Source organism: Halichoerus grypus, chromosome 10 (genome assembly GCF_964656455.1).
Source record: "Halichoerus grypus chromosome 10, mHalGry1.hap1.1, whole genome shotgun sequence".
In the NCBI taxonomy this organism is placed as follows: Eukaryota; Metazoa; Chordata; class Mammalia; order Carnivora; family Phocidae; genus Halichoerus; species Halichoerus grypus.
Genome location: NC_135721.1, coordinates 4,948,145 through 4,965,002, shown reverse-complemented (window position 1 = coordinate 4,965,002; position 16,858 = coordinate 4,948,145). Strand labels below are relative to the sequence as shown.

General features: G+C 50.4%; 1 protein-coding gene across 7 annotated transcripts in view; it reads right to left on the bottom strand.

Annotated features, from left to right (window-relative positions):
• Positions 1–5,484: 5,484 nt before the first annotated feature.
• The window catches only part of RNF144A (ring finger protein 144A), a 115,289-nt gene continuing 103,915 nt past the window's right edge, over positions 5,485–16,858 (bottom strand). For 4 of the 7 annotated variants that reach the window (XM_078055924.1, XM_078055921.1, XM_078055926.1 and 1 more), the window contains one exon: positions 14,359–14,901. In XM_078055924.1, the coding sequence (XP_077912050.1) occupies positions 14,686–14,901 (216 nt within the window). In that variant the 3' untranslated portion in view covers positions 14,359–14,685. Of the gene's footprint in view, positions 9,770–14,358; positions 14,902–16,858 lie in introns of those variants that run through there. The other 3 variants (XM_078055927.1, XM_078055925.1, XM_078055923.1) reach the window with 3 other exon arrangements.

Below are 16,858 nucleotides of genomic sequence, written 5' to 3'. Positions count from 1 at the left end.
TCCCACTTGCTCTTCTTCCGGGAAGCTCCTCAAACCACTACTGACCCACCGGTCCCTCTGCTTTCTGAACACCTGTATCTGCTGACAAACATCTGCTTAACGTTCGCTCTTCTGGGAAGATTTCTATGAGAAAATGTGCTGTGGTTCTTTCCAGTTCCTTCCTGCCCACCCCCAGGAATGATCACAGTGCTCTCAGGACTATCTAAAATATATTCAGATTGATGGAGGGCAACTGGAATTTGATCATCCTAAGACTGTTAGGAATTGTAAGATCTTAAATCCAGTCCCCATAGGAAGAATGAAACCCATCTAGTAATCACACACATAAAGCAAACAGTAACTTCCCATCCATTAAGCTTACGCCGTCCGATGGAATAGTCAGAATGGGGGCTATTGTCACGATTTGGCAAATAAACCTGAGAATCAGAGAAAATGCTCATCCGAGTTCATTCAGCTAATGAAATGAACTGAGAATGAGATCCCAGGTCTCCTGATCCCGACACCCTGGAGCCTCTATAACACTCTTGCCCAAGGGTCCACCCAACTTCTGCTCCTCCAGATCAGAAAGTCCTTCCTCACTAAGCTGTCCCTAAATCTTGCTTCTGGAATGCACCACAGAGCACTCGATCCGCAAATATTAAGTCTTTAGTGGGCATCAGGTGCTGTGCTTAAGATGGGGCTAGACAGGTCAAGAGAAAACGAGTCGGCCATCAGATAGCTTGGATATAACACAATGCACTGGGTCACCGTCGCCAATAAGGGATACGGAGAGTTCTGTGTGACACAAAGACAGAGCTTGGTAGTTTAACTCTCTATTTTGCCACCACTCAGGCTGTAACATACTTCCCAAAGCCTCCTTTCTCCCCTCCAGCTGGTGTATGATAAACACCAGACCGGCAGGAGCTCTCAGGGGCCAGATTGTGCCGTCCCGGGCAGGGAAAGTCAGGGATTTTGGCAGATGGAGGCTCCACAGAACTAAGAGCTCCAAAGGGAGCTTGCCTACACACTGCGCCAGGCAAACAGACTGTCGGGGAGCTTCTGGTGCTCAGGGTTAGCGTGGTCCTGAGTGCAACACATGCAGATACCTGCGACCTGCAGACAAGGAAGGACCAATGACTCCTCCAAAGTAGACATGGAGGGAAGGAAGAGGGGACCACAACCAGGTGGGAAAGCCATGGGATGTGAATTAAGTGTTGGCTTCAAGGACCGTCCACAAAATATGCAAAGGGAACTCCCTAACAGGAGGGAAAGCTTGAGGGGTGCAGCTGGGAATGCTGCTCAGAGCGCACTGAAGGCGGGAAGTGGAGTCAGAGGTGCTGCAGAATTCACAGCTACAAGGACCTAGAAGAGATTTCCGGGGCAAGCGACCCTGAGGTGGAGCGGTGGAGTGGGCTGAGTTCGGCAGCGGGCAGGTGGCGAAGCTACCATAAGAGCTACTCTCCCGCCCAGACCTGCGTCTGCCTCGCCCTCTGCACCTCCCCACAGTGGACGGTTTTTTGCAGGTGCTTTTGCTTGCATTTTGCAAACCAGAAGTTTGCTTGGTTGTAACTTTCCTTCTTTTCTGTCCCTCTGCATTGTCTGCTTCTCCCAACTGGTGTTTGTAATAACTCCCCATCTAGTATCATCTGCGAGTTTCATTAACATGCTGATTACTCCTTTGTCATTAATTTGAAAAACCATTAAATTATTATTTAACATTCACTGTGCATGGACAACGAATCCATGGTGCAGAACAGAGAAATGGATCACACTCTAACTGCACCCTCATCCTCCTGTCCCAGAAAATTTCTCCAGTAGCCGAGTGTGGTTGAGTTTTTGTCCTTTTCCCTTCGTGGATCACAAGGATGATTTTTCAGGATCTTCACTGTCAGGTGGGACCAGAAAACAAAATCTCCAGAGATTGTCTCTCCCTAGAGGGACGTTATGTGACCTCATTAGTCACTTCTCATCTATTGCTTTTGTCACTAAGAATGTATATCCTGCCACGGTCCCTGTGCTCTCAGGTAGGACGGTGGCTTGTTTGCCTGTAGACCCCACTAGACCTCAAGCCCCATGAGGCCAGGGGCTAGGAAGCTATGCATCTCTTGGCATTCTCGTCATCAGTGACTTCCATAAAGCAGGTGTCCGGGGTAGGAGCAATGGCACCGTGTCGGCTGTTTCATCCATCACCTCCACATTCATACCTGGCCTTCGGCTAAAGTGAATCTCTTCCAGAAGAGGCTGAGTGGCCTTTGCCAACATTTATGTCTGCGGTTTTCAATTTCATCCTGGCTCTTCTTTTTATTCCATTTCATACCATAGGGAATGTCCATTTCCAAGATGATCCTGTCCTAGGAAGTACTTTGCTGTCCTGGAAGCCCAGTTTGGAAAGTCCTCATGCTGTTGTGAATTCCCCCCGATCCCAGCAAAGCGGCCCTATTCCCCCATCTCTGAAATGCTTTCTGAAGAGAGGTTCCCCTGCTTACCATGGCCCTTGCCCTTGACATGGCTCTTGGGGTTTTCCTCAGGTCCTGAGTTATCTTTCTACAAACTGTGGGGTTGGGTCTCTGCTCCACAGTCTGCTAGTCACTGTTATTGGGCCCATTCTTAACAAAAGCCTCCGTTTCCCTCACTATAAAGTGAAGAATTTTGACAATAATATTTTCTTTTCCAGGGTTGCTGTGGGAATCAGTTTCATCTGCACACAATATTGATCTGGGAGGGACAGATACGGATCTAGACACCCTGAAAGGTCGCTGCGTGATAAATGGGAGGTGATGGTGAGACTCGTTCACTGTATCTGAAAGCATCCACGACGGCCTGTATGCCTTTAGAGGAACGAATTTCCCCTTGAGATTCCCTGGGGCCACTCTCCTCACTCACTGAGCAGGATGAGTATTCGTGGGACCAGAATCTTCTGCCTTCAAATGCAGTACTATCTTCAGACAGAGTTCAACCTCTCCCAGGGACAAGACAAACAAGCCACCACATACCATGGAGGGATGTCTCTGCTTGTTGACAAGGGCGGATCAGAAAGGGAGGACCAGAAAACAGTGTAGTGGGGACACATTGGTCCAGCAGGCCGCCCTGGGTCCCTCCCCATGCGGCTACTTCCTATTGGTGTCACTTGTGGTGACGGCTCCCCAAGACCCCATTTCTTCACTGTAATATGGAGATGATAATCCTTGCAGGTCTGTGGGCTCCCCAAGACCCCATTTCCTCACTGTAATATGGAGATGATTATCTTGGCAGGTCTCTGAGCATTCAAATTAACCAGCGTAGGGCAGTAAGCAAAGTGCCTGGCTCATAAGAGGGTCTCAGTTCATAAGTGATTTTTTACACCTATAATGAGACATCTGCTTCTAGACTGTCTATACACCTCCAGTTCAAATTTGATGGTTGATTTTTTTAACCAAGTGACCCCAAGTGATTGACCCTCCTTCCCCAAACACACACACACACACACACACACACACACGGCAATAGCTGAATTCCTTCATGGAACAAGGATTTAATAAGCCCCTACTGTGTATCACACCATAGTAGGAGTTGGTGATACACACATGAAAATCTCCTGTTAATAATGTTAATTTCCTAAATTCCTAGATAAAATGGAGTCCAATTGTCAGAACCTCTCAAAATTTATTCCCCTTTACGTTTTGAGGCTTTCATAAAAGTTGGGACACGTGGAGATCCCGAGGAATGAAAACAGACTATGGCCCGCTGGGTCCTTCGAGTGTGGTGCGGAACACGATTATGCACGTTGTGTGGATTTTCTAAGTCAGTGACAAAAATAAATTAGTAGAATAAATAAAAACATGTATCAAAAAAGACACAGATAATTGCCCAGGGGAACAAGTGAATGACTTTTGAGTTTCCCACGTGGAGAATTTTACCACATTCTCCTTCCTGTTAACCAGAGCTCTGTAGAGCGACTCATTAGCATCCCAAAGTGTGAACCGTGATGCAGGCAGGAAAGTGGTCAGGCCCCGTCTGAGTCATGGGTTCTGGAAAGAGAACATATGGCGGGGGGGAGGGGGGGTAGTGCTTTGGTGTTTGGGAGTTAGAGGAGGTGAGTGGGCATTCCTGATAGGACCATCATCCCCATCATTGTGAGGACTCATTCACGGCTTCACATCCTACCAAACACTCTCCTCTGCAATTGACTTGAACCTCCCCATTTATCCTTAGAAAGATGCTGTGAGGTATTTTTACCCTCGTTTTCAAATGAGGAAACGGATGCCCCAGGCAGTCATGTGCCCGGATGATAGCACATCTGGGACCTGTTTCTGACCGCGGTGGCCCCACTCCTGATCCTGCTGCTCTGTCTCCCACCCAGTGTCGGCCCCATCCTGAAAATGCACACCCGAGCGATTTAAGAAAGGGAACAGGTTGCACAAACCAAGTGATGAGCAGTGACTGAGATTTCTAAGTGGCTGACACTTGGATCTTGGACTTCCAGCCTCCAAAACCATGAGAGAATAAATTTCTGTTGGTTATGGCCCCCGGTCTGTGGTAATTTGTATGACAGCCCTCTATCACTCTCTGCATAGCTTTAGAATGAAGGCTGAGTTCCCAAGCTCTGCACACTGTGCCCTCGAGGTTGAACACTTGAGTAACTGGCCCCCAGGTATACCAGTTGGACCAAACTCCTGCACTTAATGGACTGGCCATTCCCTTGGACACTCCTGTCCTGCATTTTGCTTAGCTGACACCTACTCATTCGCAAGACCCAGGTGACATACAGGATCCTCCCAGCAGCCTCCTCTGACCTGCCCCTTGGCTGCCTGCTGTGCGAATGTCCACCATAGCACCTGCCACACCTCATTCTCATCACCATTCGGCAGATCTGCCTCCCCTCCAGACCAGGATCTCCTAGTGACTAGGACGAGTGTCTTTGTGGCCAGCAACGAATCACTGGTTAACAGAATACACCTCCTCTGATCTGCACCTTAAGATTCTAAGGATGTTTTTTAAAATGTAACCAGAGTACCAGGAACAGGTGCCTATTCCTAAGCTGCTGCTTCATGTTAATGAATGAGGTACATATTCTTCCATGAAGTTTAAATGAAGGGAATGAAAATCAAGGTGAGTTATCAGAGTTACTATGAAAACAAACAGCATCTGTGTTTATTCTTTTTTTCCCCAGTAGTAAAAGGATGCTCGTTGATTGTTATGATGCTGCCCATCAATTAGGACAGGATTTAAGTACTTGTCTCGGGCAGGGAGGAAGCCAGTGTGGAGATGCTCTCTGACGCGTGTTACTGGGCCGGCACCATGAGGAGGGGAGGAGGGTGCGTGGCCACTTACCCAGCCACTCAGATCCGTTTGGCACCAAGAGTTGAGAACACTCCCAGCAGAGAAAACCTCAGAACAGAAAAGTGCTTCTCCCAGTGGTGGGATCCCTCTCCCACCCGCACTTCCTCCCCCTCCCGCTCCAATCATCTTATTTTCAATCTCCAGGCCAGGTGTCAACGAAGAACGTACAAAAGATGGAGCCAGACAGGATTTACAAAAGTAACCTGTATTCCAGCCAAAATCTCTTTTAAAAAGAAATCCCTTCTAAAGGGGGGACAAACTACGTAAGACACAATACATTTAAAATATGTATTGAAATTACAAATCAAACTTCTCCATGTGATTCCAAAGTACAAAACACAACATTAAAAGGCATTCAAACAGCTCTTTTATACATCACAGTGTTAGTGGCACAAAGTGGACTGACATTTCAAAAAACACAAACCGAACTTTTGTTTTTACCACCACTTGTCAAATATGTACTGTATACATGTGCGTGACCCATTCATGCATATGTCTATACAAGATTAAAATACACCCATGGTAAAGTGAGCAAAGAACGAAGGAAAGGTCAGGCGTGTGGCAGGTACCTACCCTCACCAAAGGCTCCCAGAAGTGTGGAAGACAGGATTATACAAACCAAAGGAAGAACGGAGCCCATGGGCTCTACGTACCCAAACAGCATGCTCTCTTAGTACTGACGCATTAGCAACTATATTTGAGTGCAGGCCCTTCATTCCATGTGGCATTTTTGGCAACACCAGTCATAATCTCCTCATTTCGTGTATTTTCATAAGGGCTTAGGTTAGTTAGAAGGAATAAACAAGCTTTGGTATTTTTTAAAGAGACCTTCATGAAGCTTTATACATGCAAAATGTTTTCCCTTGATGATTTCACTGATTTATATATATATTTATATACAGGGGTATTTATTAATAAATGAGAATCTGAGAAACATACAAAAAGCCTACCCTGGTTCTTTCCAATCCCCTAATTTTTAAAGACTACCAAGGGAAAATCTCCTCTTCTAATCTGTTAAATAACTTTTAACTGCAATATAGATGAAAAAGATAGACTCATCTTGGAGTAAGTTTTGTGTAGCTGAGAATCCCTTTCCCCGTGGGCCCTGTGTTCTAATCAGGAATCGGCCTGGTTCCTAAACTGGTTTTATGGAATAATATGCTGTAAAGAGAATTTGTTCCCCTTTAAAAGGGTGCCACATGATGGTTCCCCAGTCTCCGGCTACTCCTGGGGGTGAAAAAGAACAGATCTGGACAGCGGCTCATGCAATTGAAGGATTTGATTACGCTCAGATCCTGAGTCAATCTCTGCTACGTGAACACCTGCCGCACCTCCTCTCTGAGGGCGCTGGCCTCCGGTGACCACTACAAAGCTCAAGGGCCGGGCTGCACGGGGCACGACAGAGCCAGACCGAGAGACCAGGCACGTCCAATAAAACTGCACGACGGGGTCAGAGGGACATAGAAGACCTAAGGTCAGCCGTGCGCTCTGGCGACACCCCAACCAGACACCGGTCGTGTCAGCCATGAAAGGGTCTTCTTCCCTCCCCTCCAGAATTTCAAGGCCTCCAAAGGAATAAACGTACATGTGCTTCCAGAACATCAGCATGAAAACCATCCGTGAAAGTGAATGTAATTTTCAATTAAGACAAGCTCTGCCATAGAACAGTCCCCCTACTAAGCATAGAACCCCCCAAGTTTCCCCCGGGAGTGATGGCGAGGTTAAAATCCAAGATGCGGGCCATCTTCCCACGTTCTGTTTACATTTTACATCATGCGTGCTTAATACTGCATCCCCATGAACAATGGGAATGGCATTCCCTACTGAAATCGGAGGAGTCAGCGGGGGGAAATGCAAGTTTAGGTAAGACCTCAATGCAATCCTGCTGGTATCTTCCTAAGGAACTGACAGGTTTAGTTGTGTTACTATGAAATCAAACCAAGCAAACAGAGGCATGCTTGGTGCAAAGACTCAGAGCAAGCAGGTGCGACTTTGGCTGCGGCCGGCCCCAGAATCTCTGTGGTCCCTACCTGGGTCGAAACACGCGCTTGTGAAACGTGTCAGAGGTGAAAGGCACAAGGATGGTTGAGGCTATGGATGTGCATGATTTGTTCATGGATTTCTCCAGGCTAGACGAACAGCCCAATCCGCTAAGAATAAAGACATCTGAGCTTGAGCCCAGAGAATGCATCCTTTCCAAAGGCTCTGGTTCCACCCCAAAGGAAAGGGGTACCACTACTGGGCGGACTTGTACAACACGCAATGGGAAGCAGCTCGCCCAGGAAAGGTGGGCCAGGATGGGGCGAGGCCTGCCCCGTGGATACTGGAAACGGCCACGAGCCTACTGCTGTCTTTAATAGGCATTTAAAGGGTCTGGCTAGACAAGTGCATCCATGGATCCCAGTCTGGGCTCAAGCCTAGGACTCCTGGAGTGTCACCCCCTCCAGAAAGCCATCTACCACCAGACCCTGTTGCAACAATTCGAGGTACAGAGACTCACGTGCCCAGGCTCCACTGAACAGACAGACGATCTTAGGCGTGTTCTTGTTTCATTACTGAATTAAAAATTCAACCGTGGTCGTAAGGAGAATGTTCTGAGTGTGATTTTGACACAGACTAGTTTCCTAATGGCTTCAGTTTCATAAAGATAATAAATACTACAGGTGGAGAGTGAAGTGATACTGTTTCTAACCTATCAAACGTTAAGAAATAAGGAAGACGTTTCTATACAGGGAAGCAAACCAGGACCCGAGGCCAACACAAAAACATAGAAGTCAAACATACAAAAAAACCCACCACGTGTTACAAATGTGCTTGCAACAAGCAAACAAGTCTGATTTTGTTTCCATTTCACTCCTTTGTGGAATGTGTAGTAAGTTTTAAAAAGCTCCACTGTAATAAACCTACAACATTTGCCTATTATTTTTGAAGTCCCAAGTTCGACGCAATCAGTCGGCTCCTTAAAAGCACAGGTGGTTTTAAAAGTCCTATTCAAGCCAACTCTCTGTAAAGAATAGCCTCTCTCCACTTTTTAAAAGTCAACCGATGGAACGTGTGGTCTTACCGATCCGCGCCTTCTGCTGCTACCGTTAACAGTCACCCCTAGCCTGGGAGAGGCTGAATGGTAAGATCCCCTAATCGAAATAACTAAGTGAAATGGAAGGTTTTTTTTAGTGGGGCAAAATGGTTAGCAACAGGACACGGAACTGCGTAAGACACAGATTTCTCCAAAATAACTTAGTCATTTAAAAAACTGAAAATTGGGAAGCTTCTCCCCCAGCCCCCGGGAGTCCTCCAGTCTTTCCAGGAAGCCCTGCTGGTGAGGACCAATAGCCCTGTTCTCTTCTCCAAGTCTACACGAGGAGGCTGAGGCGAGCGGCCAAACCATAGTGACTCCCAGCAGAATGATTCCCGAGGAAAGCATCTGGTTTCCAAAGACATTAAAAAATATTTGCTCATACCTGGATGAGAAGAGAGAAGCCCCAAAAGAGAGAAAAACAAAAAACAAAAGGAAAACCTAATGATGAAGATACTCCTTTAAAGACATTGGTATTTTCAAAGAAATGCAACAACAGAGGAACCCATGTTTGTAACAGTACACCGCTTATAGCGTTTAAGACGTCGTTACAAGTTTCAAGAAAAACACAAAGAGCGCGTAAGGCTTTCTAAATCTCCTGAAAAGTGGCCGAGCCAGAAAAGTCATTTAGCGATATCTTCCTAAAATGCACATTTCAAGAAAGGCATAGGATGGTGTAGATGCACCTTGTTGATTTTTCACTACTCAGTTGGGAAGAAAAAAAAAAACAACAACCTAAAAAGGATTTTACTAAACGCCATTAGTAATAAAAACAGTTGTCATACACAGAGTGCTTTTCTCAAGTCAGAATTACCGGATTCTGTTTGAGGTGAGTTGCAATCCCCAAAAGTCTTCTTCTCTCAGCAACGTGGCACCGTCCTGACACCAAGGAGCAGACGCACAACACTTTGCACGAGAGGGTCTCTTAAGCAACCACCAGACACTCCTAGTCCATACCCACTGGGAGAAAACCGCCCGGCGTGCTCCGTGCAGCACCTCCCTTGTCAAGTCGGCAGAGACGGACTGTGGCGCCGCGCCCTACCCACGCCAGCCTGCCTTCCCCACGCCCAGGTGACTGCACCCGGGGCCTCGGCAAACGTTCTGACATCAGTCCCTGAAATCACGGCATCCGGCGTGACACTGTGAAGCTCAATGGGGCACATAAGGCAAGAAAGATGTTTAGTGAGAGGGGACGGCGGGGTGGGGTGGGGGAGAGCCACGCTTCCCAGAGGCAGGGGTCTTGTTCCAGCATCATGCCTTCCTCTAGGTGGGTAATGGGTCGTCGTCACCTTTACTGCACTTGCACTTGCAGCAAAGTACAAATGGAGTGGCCAAGAGCAGGAAAGGCGAGGCCACCAATAGCAGGAGCCCAAATCCAGCAAAAATGCCCACGACCTGCAAGAAGGAAACACAGGAGCAGAGGGTAAGGTGGCTAGTTTGCAGGTTCCATAGTTGAAGTATAAACCACACAACCATCCACCCACCCATCTTCTACCCATCCATCATCCATATATGCATCCACCCAGCCACCCATCTAACCATCTATCCATTCATCCATCAACCATCCATCCATCCATGCACCCATCGTTCACTCATCCCTCATCCACTATTCATCTACCCATGCATCCATTCATCCATCCACTCAGCTATCTATCCACTCAACCATCCATCCCCCAACATCATCCCATGCATCCATCCATCCATCCATTCATCTAACCATCCATCCATCCATATATCATCATCCATCCATCCATCCATCCATCCATCCATATATCATCCATCCATCTATATATCATCCATCCATCCTCGCATCCATCTATCCATCCACGTATCCACCCATCCACCAATACTCCCTTCCCTTCACTTCCTGCCCCTCACTCCCTGTGCCCTTTCTTTCATTTCTTTTTCTTCCTTTCCCTTTCTTCCCCCATCCTTCTATCTAAGCACCCAAACCACCACCCATTTATACATCCAGTTAACCAACAAGCCTCCCCTGAGCCAGACACTGTACTAGCTATTACAGAGACACATCAGATCATGGATCCTAGAGCACCCAGTTCACTGGGAAGAGACTGAGATTTAACCAACTGACAATACGTTTTACAGAAACTGCCATCACGTTCCATGTATAAAGGGAACCCAAGGGTCAGACATCTGCTAAGAGGAAGGAGGACTGAGATTACAAAGATGAGGAGGTGGTTAGTGCACCGGGAAGACTAGGCTAGGGCATTCCAGATGGGAGAACAGGAGAGACTCAGGCACAGAGCATTAGGGAGGAAGCAGACCCGTGTCATTTCCTGATTTAAAACCCAGGACTGCTTTTAAAACTGTTACACGTTTTGACTTTGTTTTATAACACATGCTTACGCCCAGGTGTAAGTAAATGTAGACATGTTGTCAGCGAGTTGGGCAGTGTGGCTGGTCAAAAGAGCAGGGTGTCTCCTCTTTGACAGCCTCCTGCCCCGGCGGCACGCGTGCCCAGGCGGAGGGCAGCCCCAACTGCAATCTGCGGACAGAGTCAGACCGCCACCTAGTGTTCGCAATGATAAACATGTGACGCGTTCCTGTCTCTCTGTGCCCCATCTTTCTCAAATATAAAATAAACAAATGAGGTACAAGATCTCTAAGGGCCGTTATCAGCTCTGAAGCATGAAACCAGGCTAGGGCACCCCAGATGTGTGAAAGAAAGTACACCTTCACTTAGATCTCCGCCTGAAAACGATCGTATACACACTGCCCTGCATTTACAAGTCACGCTGCCAACGCTGGGAACCTGTGTTTCCCACCCAGGCGGCTAACTCCGTTTGTCTGAACATAATGTCGATGGTGGAATTACGGGACGTGAAATCAGATCAGGCTTTGTTAAAAGCATGTGCACACTGATACTTCAGAATACATGAAAACGCCAGAAAGGGGCTATTTCGAGGGCCCTCGCACAATCGCTACCACTTGGAACACACGGTCAGTCCCGAAGAAGCCAGGGGCTCTTTGCAGTCAAAAACATACCAAGATCCTTGACCAAATGTTCCCATTCTTGGCCAATAACACACCTTCATTTTCACCCTCTCTTGCCTCTTACTCTGCATGCCATTCTGTAAGCAAGGTCACCAATCTCTTGCCGATCGGATGGAGGATGAGGATGTTGCCAGAAGGAAAGCAGCCAATGGTAAAGAACGAGATGGGAAGCAAATATCACAAAACAAAAACAACCGGTGAGTGAGCGTGTTACAAATGTGTGTCATGCACTGGATCATACACTGCAGGACGGGTCAGCAGGTCCAGGCTCCGAGGGAACCACGGTGGGATGCCGCACTGTTCATACTGGCTGTCTCTGAGATTCCAAGGCCCGGCTGACCGCTCAGGCTGAGCCTCGCAAACTCAGACGCAGCTTCAGAGGAGAACACAGGTTCTCTGACCACGCGCAGCCCCCCGCGTCTCCCATAATAAACATGCAATAGATGTTCAGGAGCACAGAAACCAGTGCGCTCGGAATCCTCTCCTCCGGAGAGTTCTACAGCCATACCCCAGTGCTGGGGAACAATAAGCCAAAATCAAAGACACGTACGGTGAATGCACGGAACATCTTTAATTCACTGATGCTTGGCGTGTGCACACGGCATCGGTGCCCACCGAGCCTGGGCTAGATGCGGCAGACGCTGGGACGGTGACGGGGGTGAGGGCCGAGGGCTGTGGCCGCTCACATGTCTCTTCCCAATTCCCCCTGCAGGGACATCACGGTGGCAGCCTGAAATAGCCACCGCTGCGTGTTTACAGCACAGGAAGCAGCGGACACGGCAAGCGTGCAGATTGGGGCGTCCCCTGCCCAGGAGCCAGCAGTTAAATACCGACTATGGCGCCGCTGCGGGTCTGCGCTTGCGGCGAGGGATTCCACGAGCTAAGAGTGCCAGCAGTGAGCCGAGGCTACAGTGATGCCCACTAGGGGACAGGTCACGCCTCTCTCCCACCCGCCTTTGGTAATAGCTCCTCTTTCCTGTTTAGTGACTATTTGCTGCTCTGAAGTCATGAGGTTCTGCCTCTGTTCTCTGGAAGAACGGGTTCTGGTGGAGGGCTGGCAGACACCAGTCATGACCAAGGGGTGAAAACGGCCCAGACACAGATGCGAGATGCAGAAAACAGGGGCTGGGAAGCTCGGGGGGCTTCCCCGGGGAGGAGCAGCTCCAGCCGGCATGAGCCAGGTGCAGAGGAGCTGAGGCGGCAGGAAGAGAGAATCTCAGACCGGCTGGAAGACACTCTAGTGGAGTAGAGGGAACGCAGATATCCAGACGTGTGCAGGCAGGACGTCGGGGCGGAGTCCGGCAGAGCCAAAACAGGGAGCCCGGGATCACCGCTCAGAAGCTTAGCATTCGTCTTGTTGAGAAACCAAGGACAGGTGAGTTCCAGGGGCTTTATGGAGGACGGGTCCACAGGAGGGAAGATGGAGCCAGGAGCCCCTTGTAGGACTCCCACCAGGCCAGGCAGGTGGGAGGGAGGAGGACGACTGGGGGAAGAGGCTCAGGCCAGAAGGATGTTCAGAAAGCAAAATCAGCAAGACTTGAAGGGATCCAAGAACCCTGAACTCAGTTTTGGCTTGAGGGGATGGACATGTCATCTTGGTAATAAGAGAAGAACGATGAGTTCCATTTGGATGTTCTGAGTTTGAGCAACCCACGGGCACCCACGTGAAGCTTTCTATGAGGCAGTGGGTACATGAATCTTGAGCTCTGGGGAGAAGCCAGCAGATTTCAGGACCATCGGCACACAGATGTTCAAGCAAGTGACTGCCTCCCAGGGAGGGAGCACAGATTGAGGAAAGCAACCGAATTAAGCCATCCCACCATCTGTGTGCAGAAGAGAAGGCCATCTCGAAGGCACTATCAGCTCAGGCCACCATAACCAAGCACCACAGATGGGGCCCAAACACGGGACATCTGTCTTTTCACAGTCCTTGGGGGCAAGAGTCTGAGACCACGGTGCATCCTCACACAGCTGTCCCTCTGTGCTTTTCTGTGTCCTAATCTCTTCTTAGAAGGACACCAGTCACGCTGATCAGGGCCCACCCAACAGCCCCACTGCCACTTAATTACCTCTCTGAGGGACCTACTCCCAGATACGGTCATGTTCTGAGGCAATGGGGCTTCGGACTGCAAGATGTGAATTCTGAGGGGCCCCAATTCAGCCCCTAACAAAGGAGAACACTGGGGAGGAGTGTCAGGATTGTAGAATTTTAGTATATATGCTGCCGAAGCGAGCACAGGTTTGTAGGAGAGTCAGGAAAAGCTGAGTGTCAGGGAAGCCCCCAGGTGGAGTGGAGAGGGAGGGAGGGCTGAGGCAGGCATCAGTGGGACGGACACATGGATTCACAGCACCCCTCTCCAGGGGACTCGGATCCCACCGCGCTGGTTCTGGGTGGCCCCCAACGGGCTGCCTGCATCCTCTAGATGGGCCTCTCCTTGATTCCGTCTATTCCTCTCCAGGCTCCAGAGGGCCCTGGGGCACCCACGTTCCACCTCCGCACCACGGGTGCTCTGGGGACCCACACAGCAAGGTGCCTGCAAAACGGGCCGTGAGTTCCACGGGGAGGAGGGCCGGCCACGGCCAGGCACAGGAACGCATTTCCAAGAGTGCCGGACAGTGGTGCTGCGTGAGGGGAAGCAGGAAGGGGAGCGAGCCTGGGAGTGGGGTTCAGGGCACACAGAGGAGACACACTGGCCGCAGGGGAGTGAGTCTGGGAGGAAGTGGGGGGTCCAGGTCACCCCGGCCTTTTGTCTGAGTGACATGGAGGCTGGAGAGGCCTGTCCCGAAATGAGCGGGATGTGGAGGAGGAAGGGATCTCAAGGGAAAATCTAAGTTCCGCTTGTACATGGTCGGACACCCACACGGGGAGCCGAGGGGGCCACGTGGTCACGGGAGGGCTCCCCCATCGCTGGGGTCACAAGGGCTGGTGCCACCTCCCCATAAACAGAATAATAAGTCATTTTTGACCCCTACATTACAGTCCACTCCAATGTTCTCATTTCACCAGTGCAAAATCTGTGGCCAAAAAGCGATGCCAATGGTCTTGAGATGGTTTAAGACCAAAGGCACGGGGCATCCTGGATAAGTACAAGGGGCAACTCGTGCCCATTTCACTGAGCTCAGTGAAAAATACCCTAGGACAGCTCCCTGCACGAGGCCTCCAGTACCGGGGTGTCTGCGGATCGCACTCCTGCCCTTCAGCCTGGCCCCGGCCGGTGTTCGTGGGCACAGCTCCACACACGTGTGTGAAGACAGAGACCAGTAATCCGCTGGCTACCTTAAATGCCATACTTTGGCTAAAAGTGAGCTTCCCCTTCACTGTGAGGGGGGCCCGAGGATCCCCTGCTCAGAAGCGAAGGAAGAGTCAGTGAGGAGAAGACCCTCCCGTCAGTGCTGACGTCCTCAGCAAAGAGATGTATCCAGTGTGGAGCCAACGCACCTTCCATGTGACGTACGACGGCCGCCTTCCGGGCCAGCACCAGAAACAGGGCAAACGGTTCACGGCAACCGTGCTGAAAGGGACGAGCAAGGGGCAGATGAAGAGCAGGGCCGTGAGCGTCTCGTGCTCACATCTAGGATTCTCTGGCTGATGATAAGTGGGACATCTCCCCACACCCTGCAGCCAGAGCTTTCCAAACCACCCTGCGACTGCCCCTTCCCGTTTGCAAGAGCACCGTTTCAGCACAAGACTCTGTTAACAACGTCACCCGGGACAGAATGGAATTGTACAAAACCTTTACATGACAAAGACACATCTTTTCTGTTCACGGCATGACACCTCGTGAAAAAACTCCATTTGACAGGGTTTTAGGTAGAATGTATTTGGCATGTAATATTTTTACCCCCACAAAAATATTGAGAGCAGCCTACAATGATCACAAGAAAGCGCACTAAAATTCTCAAAAATATCTCTTCAAACAATTTCACCTAAATTCCTATCTAAAAGCCAGAAAGCTAAGGAGCAGGAACTTTGTATAGTCAACAAATTATATGGGGCGAGCAATCACAACCCCTAAAAATGGGGAGTCACAGGCCACCGAATTCAGGGACAAGTCTGGGGCACCGCTGAGGTGTGCACTGGACCAGGCCCCGAGCGGCACAGAGAGAAGCCTTTCCCCAAGGAGCTGATGAAGCGACACTGGGCAGAAGCCCCTGGCAATGGCACCATGTGTGCCCCAGGGCAGACACAACTGCTCCGGGTCCAGAGTCCACTTAACAGGAGCTTTTTTGTGTCCCCTAAAGAGGGGACAAGTCACATCACCTCCCAACTACACCAACGGTTCGTTCTCTGAATGGTCACAAACCAACTCCCTGTCCCCTCCCCAGGCGCCGTCATGCTTCCCCGGGAGCACAGCCTGGACACGAGCCGCTCCATGGGATTCGCGGAGAACAGGGGCCAGCCAGACCGGCCCCTTTCCTTCCTGTCCCACCCAAAGAAAAACGTAGCTGAAGGAGCAAGGACACAGGTCCCTCCAGAGGGACTTTGCAGAGGGAGGCTGTGAACCCATCACGAGAAAGCCAAACCCATCGCTCCTGCTTTCATCCAAGTTTCTTCCCAGAGCATGCGTCTGGTTCAGGCCTGGGCCAGGGTCCCAGGGGTCACAAAGACACAAAACAAGTCCCTGCTATAGAGGACAGTCTGTCTCTCCCAAGAGATAAGACACATGCTCAAGAGGGGAAAACAGGAGGGAGTCACAGTAAGGGACTGGTGCTGAAAGAAATGCACAGAGCCCGGGTGAGGGAGGGGGGCTCTGGTGACAGGCGGGATGGGGGTTTCACGGAGGACATCGCCCTGGACCAGGCTGTAGCCAAAGAGTGTAGCATGTCCGTGCACTGAGCTGGGACAAGCGGAGGAAAGAGGGCAGGAGGACACCAGGGCCTGGCAGAGGCGGGGAGAGGGAAGCCTGGCAGGACCACAGTCCCGACGGCCAGTGAGTGCAGAGCAAGAAGGAGTTGCCTGCCAGGCCCTGGAACCAGCCATTCTGGGGTGTGAGGGCATCGATCTGCCCCCCACCCCGGGTGTTTCTCAAACGCTCACCAGACAGTTCAGGCATGAACTGATGGGAGACAGTAAAACCCGCATTTCGGCTTCAGCAGCTGTGCACCAAACACAAAGTGAGACTCCCGTCCCAGGATCAGTAACAAGCCAGCGGAGAAGCAAACCCCAAGCAGGAGCCCGCTGACTGGGAAGGGAACGGACGGCCCTAACTGATCCAAAGGCAGGAGGAGCGGGATGGGAGGACGGTGTCAGGGTCCAGGGCAAGGCTCCCGAAGGACAAGCCATGGGAGCAGAAGTGCCTTCCGGAGGAGGGTCTCCTCCAGCTTGGGGGGCGGGGGTGGTGGTCCTCATCGTCAGAATGGAAGGCTTGGAACAGCAGGGCCTTCCAGGGTCTGCTCAGGAACGTCTGCTCGAGCGAGGCTCTGCCGCCGCACCCCGTGTCCCTCAGCAAGTCCCGAGCGACAGGCCTC